Consider the following 21,875-nt stretch of genomic DNA (forward strand, 5'->3'; position numbering starts at 1 on the left):
TCTCAAACATCCAGACTTTCTGCAAGTTGCACACTTCACTGCAACACACGCTCATTGCTTCTGTACTCAACAGAAGGTTACAATTAGGAACACTTCAGTAATTACTTAGATGAGCTGTTGTACACCTCTGAATTTGTCTTCATATTCTCAAGAGCAAACCACAGACTCTGCTTCTCAAGAGCCACTGCAGCTGCATACAAGTAAATAAATAAAAGTCACTTTTTTTGATGAATGATTCAGCGTTTAAGAAAATAAAACAGCTGTACTGTGTTAGAGCAAGGTCCATCTAGCCCAGTATCCTGTTTCCAAAAGCAGTCAGCAGTAGATGCCTAGGGAGTAGTATAAGAACAAGAAAACTATTTAATGGTATACATTGAAAATATTTTTCACATATCCTTGACGGAAAACAGAGATGGAATTTTGACAGAAGAGAGAAAAAAAGCAAAAGAAAACAGAGTCCAACACACACACACATTACAAAAGCATGAAACATTCCTTTCAAAATAAAAAGAGAAACGAGAGGAAGATAAATCTTATAGATTTCCATTTTTCTTTCTTTTTTTCTAAAGAAGCCCTCAGGAGCAAGAAAAAACCCAGAAACTCACTTGCTGTTCACAGAAACAGTGTAAGTACATACTGATGCACACCACTGGTCAGATAATTTTGAAGAACACTTGACTATGAGTGTCAATGGCTTTTCTCCTGTGAAAGGGTCCTTAAAGAAATGTACAGGTAGGAATTCATGTTGTGATACCATAGCCGAGAGCTCCCAAAGTAGTTAAATTAATGGATTTATAAATACAGCTTCAAAAAGTATATACCTCAGTCAGAGGGAAAGCCTGATGCACTTTAATTTCCCAGGTAGGGGAAACTGAGGCACTGTACTGGAAACAGGCAAAACAGACTGCACTTAGAAAAGTACAGAAAGTGTGGGAACAGTGAAGTGCTCCATGAAATCAGCTGGAGGTTTACGATTAGTTGGATATGGGATCAGTTGCAGGAAAAGTCATCCATTGGGACATCGGCTCAGATGTCAGAGGTGCAGAAACAACTGCTTTGATTACACTGTTAAGCTTCATATCTCTGGGACACCAGATCCATGCTTTCTAGATCTGTGTTTTTCAGAAGCTCCAGATGAGCTAATGAAAAGTGGTGATGACTCTTGCTTACTTGGGAATGGGAAGAGAGAAGCATCAGGGTATGACAGCAGATGATGAACTGGAAATTGGAGAATGAAAACTATCATGAAAGAACAGAGTATTTCTAGCCAGTGACATGAACCCCATACATCAGTGCAGACACAGATCGGAAGGTGTTCGGCTATAACCTGGAGATGGAACTGGCCACGGCAGAAGAGAACATCATGGATGCTTTATCAACTACTGACTGACAGTGGAGATACAGTTGTGACAAACCACGGAAAAGGCAATTACAGCCTCAAGAATGTATCAAATAAGGATTGCCTACTAAAGGCAAGGTGCCGTGGCAAGGCCTCTTCCTCTCCTGTGGTAACTCGCTACTTGCAATGCTACACGTGTTTCTGGTCACCAGTGCCCAAATAAGTTGGATCTGACCAGAAGCAGGCGTGGGCGAGGGCTGCCAAGGTGACACAAGGAGAGGAAAGCCTGTCTAACAAAAAGAGAAACTGAGCATGGAGGGCTTTTTTGACTGAGTAAAACAAAGGCTAAGGAGGAGTATGTGAATGTTCCAGAAGAAGCTGTCGTTGCAGGAACGGATGATGGGAAGCAGGAACGTGGTTGTTTCAGCTGCAGAATAACAGTCGCATTCAGCTGAATGGAGGTGAACTGGCAGTGAATAAGTCCACACTGGAAATGAGAAGAATGCACATGAGAAGAGACACTACAGTAAAGTCTTCTGATGGAAGTAAAAAAATCCTCACAAAAACCCCCACATTTAGTATGGAGATTAGTAAATAACTTTAGCAAGGAAGTTACATGATTGCCTATGATAAAAATCAGTATGGAAATCCCTCAAACCTATCTTCTATTTCATGAATAAAATAGGCATAGATAAAACAGAATCACAGAATGATAGAACTGTGTTTGAAGGGAATTGGGTTTGGGTTGGAAGGGAACTCAAAGATCATCTAGTTCCAACACCCCTGTCATGGGCAGGGACACCTTCCACTAGATCAGGTTGCTCTAAGCCCCATCCAACCTGGCCTTGAACTCTTCCAGGGATGGGGTATCAACAGCTTCTTTGGGCCACCTGTTCCAGTGTCTCACTACCCTCAGAGTAAAGAATTTCTTCCTAATATCTGATCTAAATCTGCCCTCTTTCAGTTTGAAGCCATCACCCCTTGTCCTATCACTACAGGCCCTTGTAAATAGTCTCTTCCAGCTTTCTTTTATGCTCCCTTTAGGCCACTCTAAGGTCTCCTTTGAGCCTTTTCTTTTGTAGGCTGAACAATCCCAACTCTCTCAGCCTGCCTTAGGAGAGGCTCTTTGTGGCCCTCCTCTGGACTCACTCCAACAGGTCCATGTCTTTTTTACCTTGGGAAACCCAGACCTGGAAGCAGTACTCCAGGCAGGGTTTCATGGTTGGCTTTCTGGGCTGCAAGCAAGTATTGCTGAGTCATGTTGAGCTTCTCATCAACCAACGCCCTCAAGTCCTTCTCCTCAGGGCTGCTCTCAATTCATTTGCTACCCAGCTTGTATCTGTGTGTGGCATTGCCCCAACTCAGGGGTAGGACCTTGCACTTGGCCTTGTTGAACTTCATAAGGTTCACACAGACCCACCTCTCAAGCCTGTCAAGGTCCCTCTGGATGGCATCTCTTCCCTCCAGTGTGTTCTGCACACACAGCTTGGTGTCACCTGCAAACTTGCTGAAGGGTGCACTCGATCCCACTGTCCATGTCACCAACAAAGATGTTAAACAGCACCGATCACAATACCAACCCCTGAGGAACTCTACTTGTCCCCACTTGGGACACTGAGCCATTGACTGCAAGTCTTTTAGTGCGACCATCTAGCCAATTACTTATTCACTAAGTAGTAGTCCATCCATCAAATCCACGTCTCTCCAATTTAGAGACAAGGATGCCATGCAGAACAGTGTCAAATGCTTGGCACGAGTCCAGGTAGATGACATCAACTGCTCTTCCCTTATCCACCAATGCTGTAACTCCATGGTAGAAAGTCACAAGATTCGTCAGTCATGATTTGCCTTTAGTGAAGCCAGATTGGCTTTCACCAATCACCTCCTTATTTTCCACTCATAGTTTCCAGGAGGCTCTGCTCCATGACCCTGCTGGACACAGAAGTGAGACTGATTGGACTGTATTTCCCTGGGTCTTCTCTTCCTTTTTTCCCTTTTTAAAAATGGGGGTTATGGTTCCCCTTTTCCAGTCAGTGGCACCTTCACCAGACTGCCCCTACTTCTCAAAAATGATGGACAGTGGCTTACAAACTTGCCTGCCAGCTCCCTCAGGACCCACAGATACATCTCATCAGGTTCACGGACTTACACATCTCATCAGGTTCCTTATATAGTCTTGAACCTGAGCTTCCGCATCAGTGGGCAGTTCTTCATTCTCCCAGTCCCTGCCTTTGCCTTCTGAGACTCTGGTGGTGTGGCTGGAGCACTCACCGGTGAAGACCGAGGCAAAAAAGTAACTGAAAGTCTTGCTCAATAGAGCACTAATAAGCAAAGTACTCGAGTGGGCTCAGGTGCCTCCAGTCTCAGTAAAGTGTAAAACAATGCAGAGTGACGCTTAAAGGAAAACCTTTGCTGAGCAGCACATATTATAAAAATAGATATGATATATATATCATATATATGTCATAATTACTTAAAAAATAAAAAAAAATCAACCTCATTGGATTTTTGAGCCTCCAAGCTCACACTGAAGAGCTGCATTACAGGTAAAAATTTAAAAAGGTGAGGAAAAAGTGTATTCACATTTTGCCTTATGTCTTTCAAGAGTCAGTTTTGATGACTAGAGAAAACCTCAACAGAAGAGCACACTTTCCCACTCCGAAGTTAACAGAGAAGATTAGATAAAGATTAGATATTCTAATGTGAAAACAAAACCACTGTGTGCTTGATAGATTTTGAGAATCTCTGGCACGCCTTATTTTTAAAAAAGCTGGAAATGAAGTCTCACTCCCTGTGGGAGGTAGACGTTAGTCTCTTCCAGTGCAAACTGGCACTTGTAACCTGCTCTCTGTAAAGCCTTCAGGGTAGCACCGTGCTGTGGGTGCGCTGTGAGGTAGCTCAGTCCCTTGCTCAAAGGGCTCTCATGCAATCTGCCTCCACTTTGGGGAGCCCAAATTAAACAACTGGGACAAAAGTTCAGAAGGGAGACCTGACTTTAGGTGCTACATTCAGGGGACCTAAATTAATGACTTGTTTTTCCCCTGAGCACTGGATTCCACTTCAACCACCAAGATGCTCGAGGAAGACAAAAGTCTCTTCGTAATTTTGGGGATGGATCTCTTCTCTGAGCTGCAGAAGCAATCTACAGTGCACTCAATTCCTCTTAATTCTACTGCTTCACCTTACTCTGCCAGTTTTTTGGGTGTCAAGAACCCATGGGCAAATTGCCACTGCCCTGCAGGAGTGACTCCACATCCAAAGTATTCTGGGCCCACCCCTCTAGTTCATAATATGTGCTAAATATTTCATGTGTGTATCTATATATATATGTATGTGATCTATGCATTCATGGACTCCTAGGTGCATAAGCTGTGTCAGAGATGCAGCCTCTTCCAGATATTTTAAAATACTCTTTTTTTTTTTATGAGTATTGACAGGCACACTTTGTATTTCCAAGGCACTCTATAAATATCTAAAAATATGACCCAAAGAAGGGTTTGTGAGTACAAAAGTTAGTTTGTTTTTTCCCCAGCTATGACAGCAGGTCTAATAGAAAGTATTGTCTCTCCCTGCTAACCTTGAACGGCTTAGTAATTTCCCCTCCTTCTGAAAGAAAAAGAGAGTATAAGTTAAAAAAAAAACCACACAAAAAACCAGTTACATCCTTTTCACAAACGGGAAAACAAAGGAATAGCAATGGTTGTTAAGCAATTTGCTTCAAATAACACAGCACATCATGTCAAAAGCCACCATTTAAAAAAACATCTTCCAATACCCAAGGTTATCTATGACGCAAGTGGTTACTATGACTTGTAGACTGAAGAATTACTATTACAGCTCAAAACAGGTAGATTCAGGTATTTTGCAAGAGAGGTGTGCTTAAATATTATATTGATATCTTCTATTTACCATTCACAAATTTTAAGACTGGTTTGAGAGAAAGCCATAGTCATTGCAGATTATAACTAACATTTACAAATACTGTAAATTTTACATAAATTTTTAAGGGGTTGGTACTGCATCGTCAGACAAATGCAGCCTTATAGAAAAAATAGAGAAAAATATCACCTTTAGGAAATTGAAATTAAATAAAATTTAAGGACATCTCCTCCATGTTCTTCATGGAAGGGAAAGCATGTTAAAGTTGCTGTATTTATATTGCTAAATTATGGTTATCTATTTAAACTGGGGTTTTAATTGGATACAGTGTCCACATAAGAAATGCAGAGTCAAAAAAAATCAAACTAAATTTTAATAACGATCCTGCAGATACTATATCAAAAAGCTTCAGCCTCCGTTCAAAATCACTTGAGGGCTTTTTTAATTTTTCTTTGTCTATAGTTGCATGGTAAATTTTTTTCCATATGATAATGCTGTTCTCCAAGTCAGTCTAAATTAAACAGCCAAACCAGAGAACATGCAATACCATCTAACCATGCTCATAACAACTGGTATTCCCATGCTCTCTGTACCTGCTGGGTTTTTTATCATACCAGAAAACAATGAGTTTAGAGAGAAACTTCCTTCATGTTACATGCAACACCGCACATTTGTCCACAGCTTTCCTCTTTCTATGTGTCTGCTTTATTCTAGGAAATGTCTGAAAACCCAGCACACTTTTCCAAACTGCGTTGTACTCTCTGTGGTTTCCTCCCAGTATCTGCAGAGATGCAGGACACCAGTGTTTACTACCTCACCAGTGTCATGCTCTCTTCTTTTGGTCTGCACTACTCGCATATCATTTCAAGTGATAAAGCCATCTAAGATCACAAGGATGCTGGGATCAACAAAACCTGTTGGGTATATCAGTTAATTAAATTCTGTTGAACAGAAACCAAATCAATTTGCCACCATTTCTTTATGGTCTCTAAAGATGCTGCACAACTTACTGCACCACTTTTTCATTTGATATTTCCACATCTATAGCAATAGGTTAACCAACTAAATAGAATTTGGCCATGTATACAGATATGTTATGAATTAATTAACTTTCACTTGCTACTTAATTAGCCCGTGATAACATTTCTCATTTCATATTAAAAACTTCCTTGCTGCTTTCACATCCATGATTCTCTCAAGCTTGTCTGAGATGCACAGCTGCTTTATAGCAAATCAAAGCACACCAAGATACAGCTGACACAGATCACAGTGGATCTTTTTGCAACATCCAGGATGAAAGGCAAATAACTAATTAGAAAGAACAGCCGTATTCAATTACCTAATAATAAACTCCCCTGCTCATTAAACACATTATATATATTGTAACAGCTGGTAGACTGAAATATCTGATAAAGGAAGACCTGCTTATAGCACTGTTGGTGCTTTAGGGAAAGCTGGCTAAATGTGTTTTTTTTTTATAGTAGTACCTTTTTAAAATACCTACACACGGAACAGTGGAGAACTTAATTATACTGCAACAATGTCAAGTCTGGGTGAAGAAAGTAAGAGTGAACATCTCTTAGGCCAACCTTGAGTAATTCGAAAGACCATCTTACTCCTGCACTAGGACACAGGAAGAGCCTTGTGGGCTGCTGCCCCGAAAACAAAATGAGATGCCATGAGCTCAGGATAAAATGGCATATGGTTCTTACATAAAACGTAGTCACCTTTATTTCCAGGACAGTTTTCTTTTTTTTTCTTTAAGTGGCTGCCTAAAGAAAAATATGTCTCAAGAAACCTAGCAGCAGAGATGGCAACTGCAAACCCCCTCCTTCCAGATGAGCTTTCACCACAGACTCTAGTGTTACACCTTCTCTTGCTCTATCTTCCTGCCTGTGTGATTTCTGTGGTGCTTTCTAGACAACAGCCAGCTTCAGTGAGGGGTGTCACCTTCTCCATCTATCATCCATCACCCTTTCACTGCCTTGCACACCCATCAAAAATAAGACCTAAATATGCATTTGTAATGGAAATTTCCTTCTCCCTGAAGAAAAAGAAGTCATGGTAAGTACCAACGACTCAGTAAGATAAATCTGCTATTTGAAAAGATCGAATATGGAAAATATCATGAAAACTATGCTCAACAAGCAAGCAGAGGGTAAAGGTAAGAGAGAATGGCTGTAGGCCACTCTGTGCCACAGCTCTGCCCAACACATTAAATGTGTTGGGCATATCATTAAATATCATTAAATGGGTAGTGCTGCAAGCACTGACACAAATGAAGGCAGGGGTTTTACATGTAGGATTGCAAATCCCAAACCTCAGATTCCTTGTTGTTAACTGTATTTCAAGGATCACTTCTTGCCTGCATTCTCTAAGATCCTCTTCCATTTGGATGGGCTTACAGGACTCTCTCTCTTTCTCCACTCTAGTATTAGGCTACCTGTTTTTACAAAACTTATAGGAACTTAATTATCCTTGAGACGACCTCTTTGTCAAATATGGTTGAAACTGGCCAGTGGGTTCAGAAGTTAGCATGGAAGGAAGGACAGGGAAGCTGACTGACTGTGTAAGCCTCATTTCCTTAAGAACCCAGGCTAAAAACAATTATAGCCAGAAGGTTCAATTAAAGAAGGAGACTCATAGATGTTTCCTGCACTTCAAACACAAACTGGTTCATGCATACTAATCAGTTAACACAGCTCTCACTGAAGGAATGAGAGTTTTGCAGCAAATTAATATTTATATTGATTTATACCGAGAACTGTGGCAGGCTAGAACTTCAACAGCATCAACATGTTCATCAAGAAGCACACAATCACTTTCATACTAACACTGCAATTTACAGGCGCTTACAGTATCTTCATAGCTATATCTACACACCTTCAACTCTGCACATGCAAATCCCACGCCTCCATTTTTAGTAACATTAACATATATGGTATCACCAGTGCTTTGAAGCACACAGGTAAGGCAAAATGCATTTGAGGAATAGCCTGCATTTTCATGACATTCATTATTATCCACTGCTTTAGGAAAATCACCATTGAGATTCTGTTTGAAAAGCAAATATTTTCCCCCCTTTTGAATCAGAAATCAACTACATGTGTATTTGATGGCACTTGACATATGTTCATATGTTCACATCTGCAAATAAAGCAATGGAGAATTATACGTCAGGGGAACGGGATTTCTTGTAACTTCCATGTTTTTTCAAATGCATATTCTGGTTAATTTCTAGCTTTAAAATCTTCATGAAGCAGTAGCAGTGGTGGCTGTTTAATTTAAATTTGCAAAAGGTTGCCCATCTTTTTATTTTTAAATAGGCTGAGTTCACTATCATAACATTCCTGTGCCCAGAGAGATTTTCTTTTTTATCACAGATAGCAAAAAAAGAGCCCAATTACATGGGTCACAACTATTTCAAATCAATGAATTTGCATTAGCTGTTCATGTTACTAATGGTGAACTGCAAATTACATGCTGAAAATGTTCATCCCCTTCTTGATCTCCACAAGGGCATTCTTCTGCTACAGAAAATAGGTTTTTTTCCTGGGAAACCTATACTCCAGCTTTCCTCTTAGCTAGGTCATCACTGTGGCAAATGCACTGTCCACCTTTTTATTCAAAGCAGTTGATGTCAGGGTTTCCAGTTAGTAAAAGATCTAACACCACCTCTCAAGAAGGGCTTCACTGTTGCCACAGAGAAGTCAGCAGGACCATTTGGAGCACTCTGGGATATCCTGGACTGCTGCACCGTGCCAGCAGACGTGACACACTCCACTGACGTGTCACTGAAAAGCCATCAAGAGTAGTCTAGGGAATCTTAAATAGAATCAGATGCTTCTGATTGGGCAACTGAATGAAGCCCAAAGACTCATGTCCTATCCACAACAAATAAGTACATATTAATTTTAAAGTGATGGCCTAATCAAGCAAGTGATCTTAGGGAAAAAAACAAAAAAAGCATTATACGTCTCTTGACCTTCACACGTTATATCTAGCTTAAAAAGTTGGCTTTTACTGAGTGTTTTACTTGGCTGTGGCTGAAGGCTAGAGGCCTATTTGATAACAGCTAGTGGGGCTTGGTCTAGTGTCTGACATGCTCGATTTTATTTTTTGGCTCACGAGGAATCAACAGAGAAGGTCCCAGCAGCTCAGTTAGCTTTTGAATGACCGCTGGACAGTTCTTACAGCCACTGTGTATCTTTACAGGTGCCACCAGACTACATTCGGTAAGCTCCTCTCCTGACAACATGTCAGATGGTAAATGAACCCATTCAGTCAGACACATAGCTTCACTGTGGAGTGCTCAGGGCCCAAACTGAATTTCAAGCAACAGTAAATAAATAGGGTTTTTAGAAAGTTTAAGAGCTGCCTGGCCTATGGGACATGCAGGTGAGGTGGCAGCAGCACATGTGAGGGGCTGCTAGCCCAGGCCATCCATGCAGCTACCATGACACTGCACACAATAGAACCTCTCACATTCAAGCCAAGAAGTCCTGTCAGCAAGCAAGGGCTGAGAACCTATAATGCCTCATGAAAAAGGGTACATCAACACTGCAGCGACTGCGCTAGGTCACCTGTCAGTCAGAAGCATGGCATTGCACAGTGCCATGCTGTGGAGCAATGCATGAGCTCCCAGTGTGACAGCTGCCCACAGGGAGCAGGATGGCTCCCTTGGCCCCTTGAACCACCAAGTGCACACAAGGGTGCTGCACCACAGCTGCTATGTTCCTCATCTGTATTCATGCAGTTTTCCACTTATTCTCTACTTGTTTGTTTATACCACGCAATGATTTGATCTTTTCAAGAACTGGGGCTATCTGACTTTTGAGGTACTGCTCACAACACCTTGCCATACAACTCATTAACAAAGCAGACAAGAAGACAGTTTCTTTTCACCATTCTTAACTTCTTTATTGTGATCAAGACCTTGCAGAAATCTAATCCTGAGTGGCAGAGCATGCTCACAGCCACAAGGCAAACATTAGTGTGGAAGAAATGAGATGCTTATAATTTCCTCCTGCATTTCAGTTGTGGAGCTTGTACCTCACAGCAAGCTTTCAAAGATGTGTTCTAACATCTCTAAAAACAGCTTTCCTTTTATTGCAATAGCTTTCCAATAAAATCCCTCTCCTCAAAAATAAGGTGCCAGTCTTCATATGAGACAGAAGTTGGGAGAGGGGTACAGTTGTAAAACAGACTTGCAAATAAACTCCCCGGTCCTTGTTGTGTTGATTTTTAGATTTAAAATATCTTTCCAATGCTGGGGGTAACCTGGACTAATAGGAAGACAGGTCTTGTCTCTTCCAGGCTTTTCCATCAGGAAGCTCTCTGCATCTCAGAACAATCCTGTCTTTTGTATTTTATGATGCAGTCAAAGTATAACAGCTTGGGAAGAACAGCTGACGCCTGAGCTGAGAGAAAGCTACGTACACAGGGCCAAGGGAAAAAAAAGCGCCTGGAATGAAAGAGGAACCACCTGCCAGAAAAATAAAGGAGTAGGTGGGGAGACCTGGAGAGAGCAAGCCTGTGGGAACAGTGAATGACCTGAGTTAATAGGGAGCGTGGAGGAGGAGTGGGCAGTGAGCAATTGCTCTTGTGTTCAAAATCCTAGTGATGGGATGAGTCAGAGACTCTGATTGAATTTTGCCTTCACTACACCCACAAACTGGTTATTATAAGGCTTAGGGGAGCATGGATTGGTGCAGCAACAAAAACTACACGGTGAATTGATGGGTATATGAAGCACCCCCAAGCACCCAAAAATCTGAAGAACATCTGCCAAACACCATGCCCTTTCATACAAGGTTTCCTGTGGCTCTAACTAATCTGCCTTGCTGCTCTTCTTCATGTAATTAAACTTAGACTGATAACCAAGTAGCAGCTGCATCTGACCTGAAGGGGTAGGCAGACTACACCGGAATGCTCTTTACAAGTCTCTCCTGGAAGCAGTAAGCTCCAAGAGTTAACTCAACCCAGCAAGACAACTGCCCAGGAACTACTAAATATTCCTTTAGGCTTTCAGGATAACATGATTCAGTGAACAAGAAGACAGATTTGTATTACCTCTTTCCGTGACTGTTCTTTAACTGCTTTTGCTCTCAACCATTTCTGCTCCTGGTGCTCATCCTCCTCCCCAGGCCAGGGGCCAGGCGACCTGCTCAGCAGGGAGTGCTGGTAATGCCCACTCGCTCACACTGGGCAGCCCTAACAGGCCAGAGGAGGCACAGGCTGCCGTGACACATCTGCTCGTGAAAACTGCTCTGACCATCAAGAGGCTTTGCCACTGAACAGCACCATGGGGAACTGGGCCTTCACATGACTTCAGAGGGTCTGGGTAACTCAGTGATCAGGTATCCAGCCAGATTCTCCTTTGAGAATGGAACTTAAGTTAGAGCAAGGTGTATAGTTTTGATATCTGGCAGGTTAGGTGGTGACAGGTGATACTAGTGACAGCCAGGAGAGCTTCTTGGTGTTGCTGCTGAGAGACAAATGAGGAAACAAAACAGGGCCTTGAAGGAGACACCCACCTTTTCTAACAGCTTTGTAATGGACTTCAGCTAGTTCAACTTCTCTGCTTTTTGTAGCTCCAGTTTGAGGGCAGAGACATGGGCAGCAGGTTAGGACTTGCTCCTCTGAGCTGACTTGATGACTACTGCCCCTCTACCACAGAAGCCAGCCCTCGGCTCAGCCCTGGCAGTCCACAGGGGCTCTTGAAGCTTAAGTGTCACAGGCAGCTGTGATGAGCTGTGCCTTTGCTCTGAGACAGATGAGAAATGGCCCTTTCAGAAGAGAGACAAACCCTAGCGAGAAGCATGGTCCCCTCTGCAACGAGCAAACATCCACAGCCTTTTAAAAAAAATTTATTAAAAAAAAAGAATTTAAAAAAAAAAAAAGCTAAACACCATGTAACACAACAGTTAAAGGGTTACTGCAGTTCCTCTCCTAACCTGCCAATTTAAGACAAGCTTATGGATTTTGAAGTGTGTCAGCCCAGCAGTTCAGCTACTTGGTTTTTAATCTTACCTCCCTTTTAACCCTTCCAAGCCAGAAGAGCTGGCATGGAGACAGCTATGTGAATAGACAGAAGGGAAACAAACAGGAAAGAGGAAGTGTTGTACCTGCTGGGAGGACTACAGGGGAACACTCGAAAATAAAAATAAAGAGTTTTTTCAGAAAACAAACAAGAACAGGTGACTGAGCACACAGAGAATACTAAAGAGTCCCTAAACTCAGAAATAAGAGAGGAGTCTTCAAAAAGAGATTGCCCCTTCTTAAACTTCCTTTATCTCAATTTATGCAAGATGGTGCTGCCTAAATTTGTAGTTTGTAGTTTCATCTTACATTTAATGCAGTTTTTCCCTTGCCTTTGAGTCAATTCAAACAAGTTGCATGTCTGCATAATTGCCTGAACAGAGATAAAAACAGGGAGCTAGCTGTGATAGGACACAAGCCTGGATGTAACCCTCTCTTTTAAGCAGCTGCTCACAGCTGCACAAGTTGGGTTGAATAGGAGAAACAGAGTCTCAGGAAATAGGATGGCATAATTTAATGTAGGATCTGACACCTTGCACTTTATTCTGCACCCAAGAATTGCCATAGCCTGAAAAAGCAGGGCCTTTGGGAATCATACGTGTCCTGGGAACAGTCTTTTCACAAAGCAGATTTAAAACAATAAGCCTTCTCTCATGAGGCTTCCTTTGACCCCACTGTCTCCTCCAGAGAGGTGTCAGTTGGAAAAACCCACCCAGATTCATCCTTAGGACAATGCACAAGAGATTCTCTTCTGCTTTTCCAGTGCAAGAACTGGGGGCATCCATGAGATGAGGAAGTTTGGAAAGAACAACAGAAGTTGGTTTCCACATGGTACATAACAAAGTTGTGGAAGTCCTTGCTGTGACATGCTGTGGGTGCTGGAGGTGTACGTGGTTCAAAAAAAAAGCAGGACAAATCCAGTGGAAAGATGGTCACTATTAGGTACAATGCCTATAGTACCTATTAGGTATAATATCATGCCTGGACAGCACACCACGAGGAGCCAGTAGAACACTCCAGGAAGCTGTTGCATGTTTACAGACCACATCCGAGAACTCTGCTACTGGCCATTACTGGTCACTGGTCTAAATGGGGCTCATGACTGCCACAGGGTGGCCACTGATATTCTGAATACAGATGGAGCCTACAGAGTTAACTCTCAGTCATCTAAAACTGGCCTTGGTTAACACTTTCTCTTCATGCCCACACCTTGCAGCAACTCAGACACATGAAAACTTCTGCCAGGTAGTGTTCTCAGACTACCTGGAATTTATTGGACTTTTTACAAGAGAAAACAGAGGTGGGTGAAAAAGAAAGTTTTTGCTCTGCAAGAAGAGTGAGATCTGGATTCTGCATCCTCCACTGGAAGGTTTCACCCCACAACTTCCACATTCCCAGAGCCCACAGCTACTGAAAAGGGCAGCCTATATTCTGCTGAAACTGGGTCACTGTGCAGCAAAGTAGGCAAAATTCATGGGCCCAGAAGGTGTAAGCCGCTCTGTTGCCCAAGAGAAATCACTTTGCCCATTTCGGTCATTCTTTCCCACCAGCTGTAGGCACAGTACTTGAACTCACCTTGTCTTTGAACAGTGTCACACCACATAACCAGGTGATGGGCACAAATTCAGCCAGCTAGGACACTATAAACACACATTTAAATACTTTCTAGTATAGACAAAACTAGCCAATCCCCTTTCCATGCTCATCTATAGTCTGTCCAGAATGCTTTACCTGCCAAATACAAGCAGGTATTATCTACTTTCAAGTGTGAGATGATCCTGAGTCCCTGACATTTGTAAAACATTTAGACCCACAAAAGGAATCACAGAAGGCAAATGAATACCTGCTCTGAGCTCACTCTTGTACAAACAGCCTGCTCACCTTACAAAGACTTTTTTCCCCCTTTTTCTAAATAAAGCTGAGGCCATCTTAAACGGATTATTTTTAGTTCCAGATATTTCAGCAAAGTGGATATTCCTAAAATTTCTTTTTATTTTCCTGTAATCCTTTTAACTTGGTAAGCAGGTCTCTGTGTACAGCTTTCAAATACCTTTTATTTTGCTCTGCCAAATGAGACCAGATAAGCATAGTCTTAAAAGGCTTTCATGAAAATGCAAATGAACAGTTCACAGTAGTCTGCTGGCTCAATACACAGAAGAGTTTGAAGAGTTTAGACACTAGCAAATAGCTAAGAAAAATACAGAAAAAGTTACCTGTAGCCCTAAAGAAGCTTTCGCTTCCTTGTTACCACCATAAAACTTGCTATAACAGTATCTTCTGTTATCTGTATTAGCTTACACAACATATTCTTCTAGTAGACAACCTGGTTATAAATCTGAGTCAAGAAATAACACCAGGACTGAAAATCCAGACTTGCCTACGAACACGAGACTTAACTCCCAGCAAAACGCACATATGTTCTTATCTGCCAAGCTTTGCCCCTTTCCCCCTCCTAAACATCACCATTAATTTTAATGTTTTTTCTTTTTAAAATTCTGATTCAAATACAGCAAAGTGTTGCATGGTCTTGTCCGCACACATTATGTTATATATTAGTATTCCTGTGAAAGGATTTTGTTCTTTACTACTAGCAGGACAAGAAAGCCTTGAAAACGGGTTTGCTTATAGTGTCCAACTTGGAGGGATCTAAATGTTATACATTAAGTGTTATATATCCATGTTCTTCACTTTTAAATTAAGCTACTTGAACCCAGGCAGAAGTATAAAAATATAAATGAAGCAGTTCCTGAAATTAAAACTTTCCTGTTAGACAGGTCACTTGACCGACCCTTTCAAAGGCATCAAAAGGGGAGCCTGTAAGGGCTCCAAAAAGGTTTCAGGAGGGTTTAAGGCAGCAGACAAGGCTCTGGCTCTGGCAGTGCTTCCTCAGCACCCGGTATCTTCCCATTCACTATCAGAGCTCTGGGCCTTGCCATTAGAGTTCCCCTTCATTCACCTCAAGCACAGTCAACCGGATTAGCCCGGAGACACTTTCATCCTCACATTAAGCTCTGCAAGGTCACTTGCCTGGTACAGTTTTGGGTGTGCCTGTGTGGCCACACTGGCTGGCAAAGTCACGTGGGGTTTCTGCTGGACAGAGCCCTGTTGCTGGAGGCGATGTTGTGGCCAGCTAACGGGCAGGCATCTGTCTGACTGCTGCATCCATCATCCACTGGGTGCACAGGGATGATCCACCTGCACTCACCCCAAAAATGCCCTGCTCAGAACAGACTAGACTCTGTCTTTCACCAAAGAGGGAGAAACAAACGCTGAGCTGCATCTCAGAAGCCTATGCAGCGGAACCTGGCTTGAAACCAGAAAGTTTCTGGCCTGAATCTGACCCAGGCTCATTAGTCTTTAGCTATTTCTGTCTAGCCTGGAGCACCTCACAGATGAAGGATATTCAGAGCCCAGACAGTCTTCAACGGCATTTTGGATGCTTAAAACTGTAATCAGTCCAACGGGTTGCTGTTGCAACTTTTGCTGTGTTAAAAGTCAAGTATTGCAAGGACAGATATTGGGAGCCAAAAATCCTGTCTCAGTTAAAAACAAATAAGGTCTGTTAAATTCTGTTGACCTTTTACTTGGAACCACTGGACCTACAAATATACTTCTTTAATACAGGAAAACTTGGATTCTGATGCAATTGTGTTACTCCAGAAGCCCAGCCTAGGGCCACAGTACTGTCACCAGCAGAAGTGACTCAGTGCAATGCTTGTGCCACACAGTCCCTCTCCCTGCTGCAGCAACTACAGCAACAACTTAGGTTCCCAACCTGGGGCACTACACAATCACAAAGGTAGCAGTGAGAGCACAAAGGAGGACACAGCACAGCACAGAGGCAGGTGTCCCTGGCTGGGATTATATCCTTCAGTCTCGAAGCCAGCTTTTGCTAGTTTAGAAAAATCCTAAGGCTATGGGCAAGTCAGTGTGAAGATGCTTCTGGTCACACAGTCACAGGATAGTTAAAGTTGAAATAGTTCTCTGAACGTTATCTGGTCTATCCCCCTGCTCAAGCAGGTCACCTAGAGAAAACTGTCCAAGGACCATAATCCAGACAGTTTTTGAGTATGGCCAAGGATGGAGAACCTACAACCTCTCTGGGTAGCCTGTGCCAGTGCTTGGTGTGCAGTGACAAATTGTTCCCTGATGGTCAGAGGGAGCCTCCTGTGTTTCAGTTTGTGCCCATCACCTCTTGTCCTGTCACTGGGCACCACCAGACAGAACCTGGCTCTGGCCTCTTTGCACCCTCCCTGCAGGTATTTATATACATTGACGGGAGCCCCCTGAGCTTTCCCCAGGCTGAACAGTCACAGTTCTATCATCCTTTCCTCATGGGAGGGATGCTTCAGCCTCTTCACCATCTTTGTGACTCTTCACTGGACTCTCTCCTGTAGCTTCATACTGGTGCTCTGGCAGCCTAATCCAGCTGGCAGATAATGATACCATGCTCCCTTGTCTGCTCAGGAAATCTGGAAAGAAGATGGCATGCAGGGGAGCATATGTCCCTACCCAAAACAGGAGTTCTTTTGATCAATCAGCATGTAAAGAAGAGTCTGTCTCAGAGTGCTGTATCTTGTGTTTGACTGACTTCTTAGGGAGCAGCTGTTAACTATCAGGCACCACCTAAATGTAAAATAACTCCATCAGAGACTAAAAAAATTTTCTGTCTTCCCTGGGTAGATGTTTATTCAAAAAGACTCAACATACTCACTATAATATATTTTTACAGCAGGGACACCAAATCAAGACAGTTAAAAGGCTAAGTTTCCAATGCTCTAGGTGCTATGTAAATAAATGCTAAATAATTGTGGTTCAATGTTCAGCAAGAAAAACAGCTCTTGGGGTTTTTTTTAAATTAAATTCTGATTTTATCTAAAAGTCTAGACGATTCTGATTGTTTATTTACATGAAAAGGTATCCCGCTTGTTAAGTGCCAAAGCCTTACTCTGAAACTGTATGATTAACACCAGTATTTCCAAAAGCTACGCATCAAGTAGGTTTATTTGACTAATGACCAAAGTCCCTCAACCAGCAATACACAAACTGAGCTAACCAGGCACATTCTTGCTGTACATACAAACACTCTTCCAAATAACTGAGATAATGGCTGTGAGAGCACCAGTCGGTACAGCCCAGAGCCGTGCACTCGCAGTGATCCCTGACAGCTTCCTGTGCACTGCAGGGTCAGGTAACACACCAAAACGAACAGCTCCCACTCATGCTTAGAAGCAAGGAGCTGCAGGTGAAGGCTCTGTCATCCCATTATTGGATCTCCCTCTGTGGGCAGCACGGTTTATGGGAAGAAGCCTGTACCTCCACCTCTGCTGCTTCAAACCACAATTTGGCTTCTTGGTATAATCCCATCTTTACCAGCAATTTAACCCACTAAACCCAACTGGAAGACACAAGACAGAAGGTACAGGTCCATGCTCCCTTCTGCCGGCTGGGAAGAGGGTGATGATGGGCAGCAGGACAGAGCAGCACCACTTCAGCCACCAGAGCTGGGCTGGAGTGGGCTGGCCCCTCAGGGCAGATGTCCTCCCACACTAGGACAAAACATGGCTGCTTGCCTTAACTACATTTTTTACATGGTTTTGGACTTCTCGGCATTGAAAAATGATGCTGGTTGTCAGTAAGTTATCCACTGTGATCCCTCAGGATTTCTCTTCATGGTATTATTAGCTTAAGTCTATGACTCCAGTTTTTATTCGCAGGCAATAACCCTCCCTGAACAAAAGTCTCCAGCTTAATAGCCGGCACTTCCACTGTGAGTGTCAGTGCTACCAGGGACAGCAATGCTCTCCTTGGGCATCAAGGACAGGTGCATCACTGCTTCAACCAGGATGATGCAGTGGCAGCAGATCCACCTTCCTGCCAGTCCAGGGATAATCAAGCCCTGCTACCTGTGTCCAGCCTCCCAACCCATCCCTCAGTCTTTATAATAGATAAAAATAGTACACAAAAAAACCTTCTACTGACCTGCTTATTTTTTGTAAAAGTGGAGTATTGCCCACTTGCTGCAGACACTAGTCTGCCTGTTTAAAAAAAAAAATTATCCCACTGGCAGACAACCAATATATGAGAACATCTACAAAGAAGCTGCTACAGTTTATCGGCAGTAATCCATGGATTAAGGTCATTAATAGCACTCGATGACATACTGCCATGACTGCAAAGGTGCTCTTCTGGCTTACAGGACATATAGAACATAACCCCCTCACAAACATTTCCCCTGAGATGCTTTCTTCTAAATCTTCAAAAGAAGAGAAGAAATGAGAAAAAGCAGGAGGAAGATATCTAGCACAGTATCTTGCACTGCGTTAAAAAAATAGTTATAATGAAAATAAACAACCCTGAATTTTCTTCTCTTTCACACTGATGTTTTCACAGTAAGAGAGTTCTTATTAACTGAAATTTTGATCCTCAGAGCTAAATTTAAAAAGCAAGCCAAGACATTCTCCCATGCCCAGAAGATAAAGCCACAACTAAAACTTTCAAAATAAAATCTGTAATGCTCAATTCTGCCCTTTAATTATTTATATGAAATAAGCTTTCTCTTTCTGTTGACACAAGAACACAAATGTATCGTCATCAAAAACACTGTGTACTCCTCAAATCCCATGGGGTCATTAATCTTCTTTTATGCAGTACATGAAGTATTTTCACAGAATCTTTAAAACAGTTTTCCAAAGTGTGCCTGATGTTATTAGGAAATCAGAAGAAGCTGATGACCTAACAACAAAGTAGAGAATCCCTTCGCTCTGTTCTAAACTTATGCTCCTATCTGCACTACCTATACATGTAATTACCAATGCTATTAATTTATCTGAGTCTCCAAAACCAAGGGTAAACAATCAGTTGTGTCAAAATAGAAGTAATAGACTTTTATTATTTCTGTTGATCTAAATGAAAGAATCTGCACTCTTTACATATGATTTGTTTCATTAGGACTCTGGGAATGGCCTAGTACTGTGTCACTGTGTATTTTCATTTGCTGTGAAACAATTATAATCCATAAAATGTACTCAGGAGAATACAATAGTCCTACCAGTTGGAAGCAATCCTGTATTCCATAGTCATATGCAATTTCTGTAAACAACACAGTGACACTTGAAAAAAGAAATCCTTAGAAAGAAATCTGAAAAACTTAAATAAACAAACATTATGACAAACAACATTTGTTTTAATATATATCTTACCAAGAACAAGCCACTTTCTGATTAACCTGGTTTAGTTGTAACTCATCATTTCACATTTTACGATGTAGCAGCATTTTTACTACACATGCAGTTTCTTTTCCTTACCTTTAAGGAATCAAAGCAGGCAATAACTCTTCCATTTTCAACCTGGCAACTTTTAGGGGGGTGTGCAAATTTGCATTCTTCATCAGAGCGTGAACAAGTTCCCCTCTGAAACTGCCTGCACACTTCTAACGTCAGCCATTTTGTATCTCTTACTGGAGTAACATTCAAAGCCATGATGGAAAGTTGATTTTGAACTTGTAAGTTGCTGTCAAGTGAATTATGCTGAAGAAATTTCCAAAACAAATGAAGGAGAGAGGGGGAAAAAAAAAAAAAATCAGAAAAAACCCCCACTTCAATTCCAGTTAAAAAGAAAGTTTAAAAAATGCAAAACAAAACTGGGGAACGATTAATGATGTCCAACACACACAAAGCAGAATAAGCAGAGAAAGTTTATCAGCAAGCAGTCACTCATCAATCATTAAGTCCCACTTGTAGACTTTTGGCTGGGCAAATGCATGCTCAGTTGCATTTCTATCTGTAAAACACGTGGGTTTGTTGATTGTAATCACCGATGCACCAGTTTTAAGCCAAGGTCCATCAATGCAACAGCAACTCCTTGATAGAATAGCAGTTCTCTGACGGTTGCTTGCCAGTATTGATTGCACGAGAAGAGCAATGCAGTCATTTGTTCATGTCCCAGGAATAATAATAACTCTTCTTTTTCTGCTTTCAGTTTCCCATCAACTAATTGGCAAATGGAGACAGCTGAGGTATCTTCCACCACGTGTAAGGTGAAGGCAATGTCTGGCTGGCAAAGACAGGATTTTGAGAACACGGGCGTAGCAGTCCTCGCTCATAAAAGTGACTTGGCAAAGGCACTTTTTAAGTCACTGACCTGACAAAACAAATACAGCATCAGTTCACGTGCAACTCATTCAAATGAACATTACGAAACCTATCGTCCCTTTTTATCAGATTATAAACATACAGCCAATGCTCACTTGTACTTCTTCGGAAAAAAAAAAAAAAATCATCCTCCTTCATGAAGTTACACGAGACTAGGGAATAACCAGTTGAAACATGTACTGCAGTAGTATTCTAGGCAGGAATCCAAAAGTTAGGAATGATTTAAATAGATGAATGTGGCAGATACAATAATTAGGCACGCTGGTTGTGAAACAATTCAATCTAAAGTGTTTAGTCTCCAAAACAATATACAAGAACCTGTTTCCATGAATTTATCACTTGGCCCTTTAGATTGTGTTACTACATTATAAGTTGTTACTCATTATTTGTTCTTCCTTAGAAATGAGGATAGTAGCATTCTGTTCAGATTTTTTTGTCTCTCCCTCTATTCCTCAAGGGAAAAAAACAAAACAAAAAACTGTCATTCAAAAATTACAGGGGAAAAAAACCTTCCATATTCAGACAATAGAGTTAGTTTCCCCATAAACCTAGAGGCTGTTTCATAAAGGCTTCATGAAAAGGCTCAACACTAAGTCATCATCCTCTAATGAGACCTTTCTAATATGAAGCAGTCTTTATCTAAATATTCCTTTAATTTACTTTCGTGTAGCTTTACAGATACATCATTCAGCATCAAAACTCAAGACTTAAATATGGCACTTAAGCTATTTGGGTATTTCATAGATAAACATATCTGAAAATCAAAAGAGTTAGCTATTATAAATATTTTTAATCACTAACTATTTTATACGCAGACAGTGAAGCCATGGACATGGTGTTTCCTTCTATTCAGCTTCAAAGAAACACAACTACTTTGCAGATACCAGCCAGAAACAGTTGATAGATTATTTTTGAGCAAGAAAAAAGAAAAGGGGACAGACTGGAATACGAGAGATTTTAAAATGAACCAATAAAAGTAGCTCTAAAAACACTGTCAGCTTTTCCGTGCCAGAACAATTCATCTGTTTTAATTGAAGTCAGTATTGCTAGTAGTGTGAGTAAGAATTACTCACATACAGTTTCAGGATCAGATCCCAGTTCTGACTTTTAGGTCTTAACATCAAAAGGCTTTTCTATTATTTACCAATGCTACCAGAAAGGGTTTTACTATGTGACCAATACTTACACCAAAATTTGCTACTGCTAGCATGAATAAAGGAAATGCAATGCTAATTGCTCAAAAATTCAGTTTCAAGTCCAATGTGCAATAAGATGGATCTGGATGACACTCAGCTAGCTTCACCCAATCATAAAGAATAACGAGGTATAAGAGAATTAGTACAATTTTAAATAATTCTATGCAATTATCATACAGTACATGAATTAAAAATTCCTCAAATTAAATATTCCATCAATGTTATGCAACAGTATCGATGAAGAGTGAGATTAAGCTGAAAGCATAC

The 21,875-nt window shown here is 41.5% G+C and overlaps 1 protein-coding gene across 14 annotated transcripts in view; it reads right to left on the minus strand.

Moving 5' to 3' along the window:
• The window catches only part of MBNL2 (muscleblind like splicing regulator 2), a 108,762-nt gene that overhangs the window by 50,766 nt on the left and 36,121 nt on the right, over positions 1-21,875 (minus strand). For 13 of the 14 annotated variants that reach the window (XM_032680745.1, XM_032680748.1, XM_032680744.1 and 10 more), the window contains one exon: positions 19,567-20,401. The exons of the other annotated variant lie outside the window; for it this stretch is intronic. In XM_032680745.1, coding sequence (XP_032536636.1) covers positions 19,567-19,740 — 174 coding nt within the window. In that variant the 5' untranslated portion in view covers positions 19,741-20,401. The remainder of the gene's footprint in view (positions 1-19,566; positions 20,402-21,875) is intronic. 14 annotated transcript variants of the gene reach the window in all.

Source organism: Chiroxiphia lanceolata, chromosome 2, assembly GCF_009829145.1.
Source record: "Chiroxiphia lanceolata isolate bChiLan1 chromosome 2, bChiLan1.pri, whole genome shotgun sequence".
NCBI lineage: Eukaryota > Metazoa > Chordata > Aves > Passeriformes > Pipridae > Chiroxiphia > Chiroxiphia lanceolata.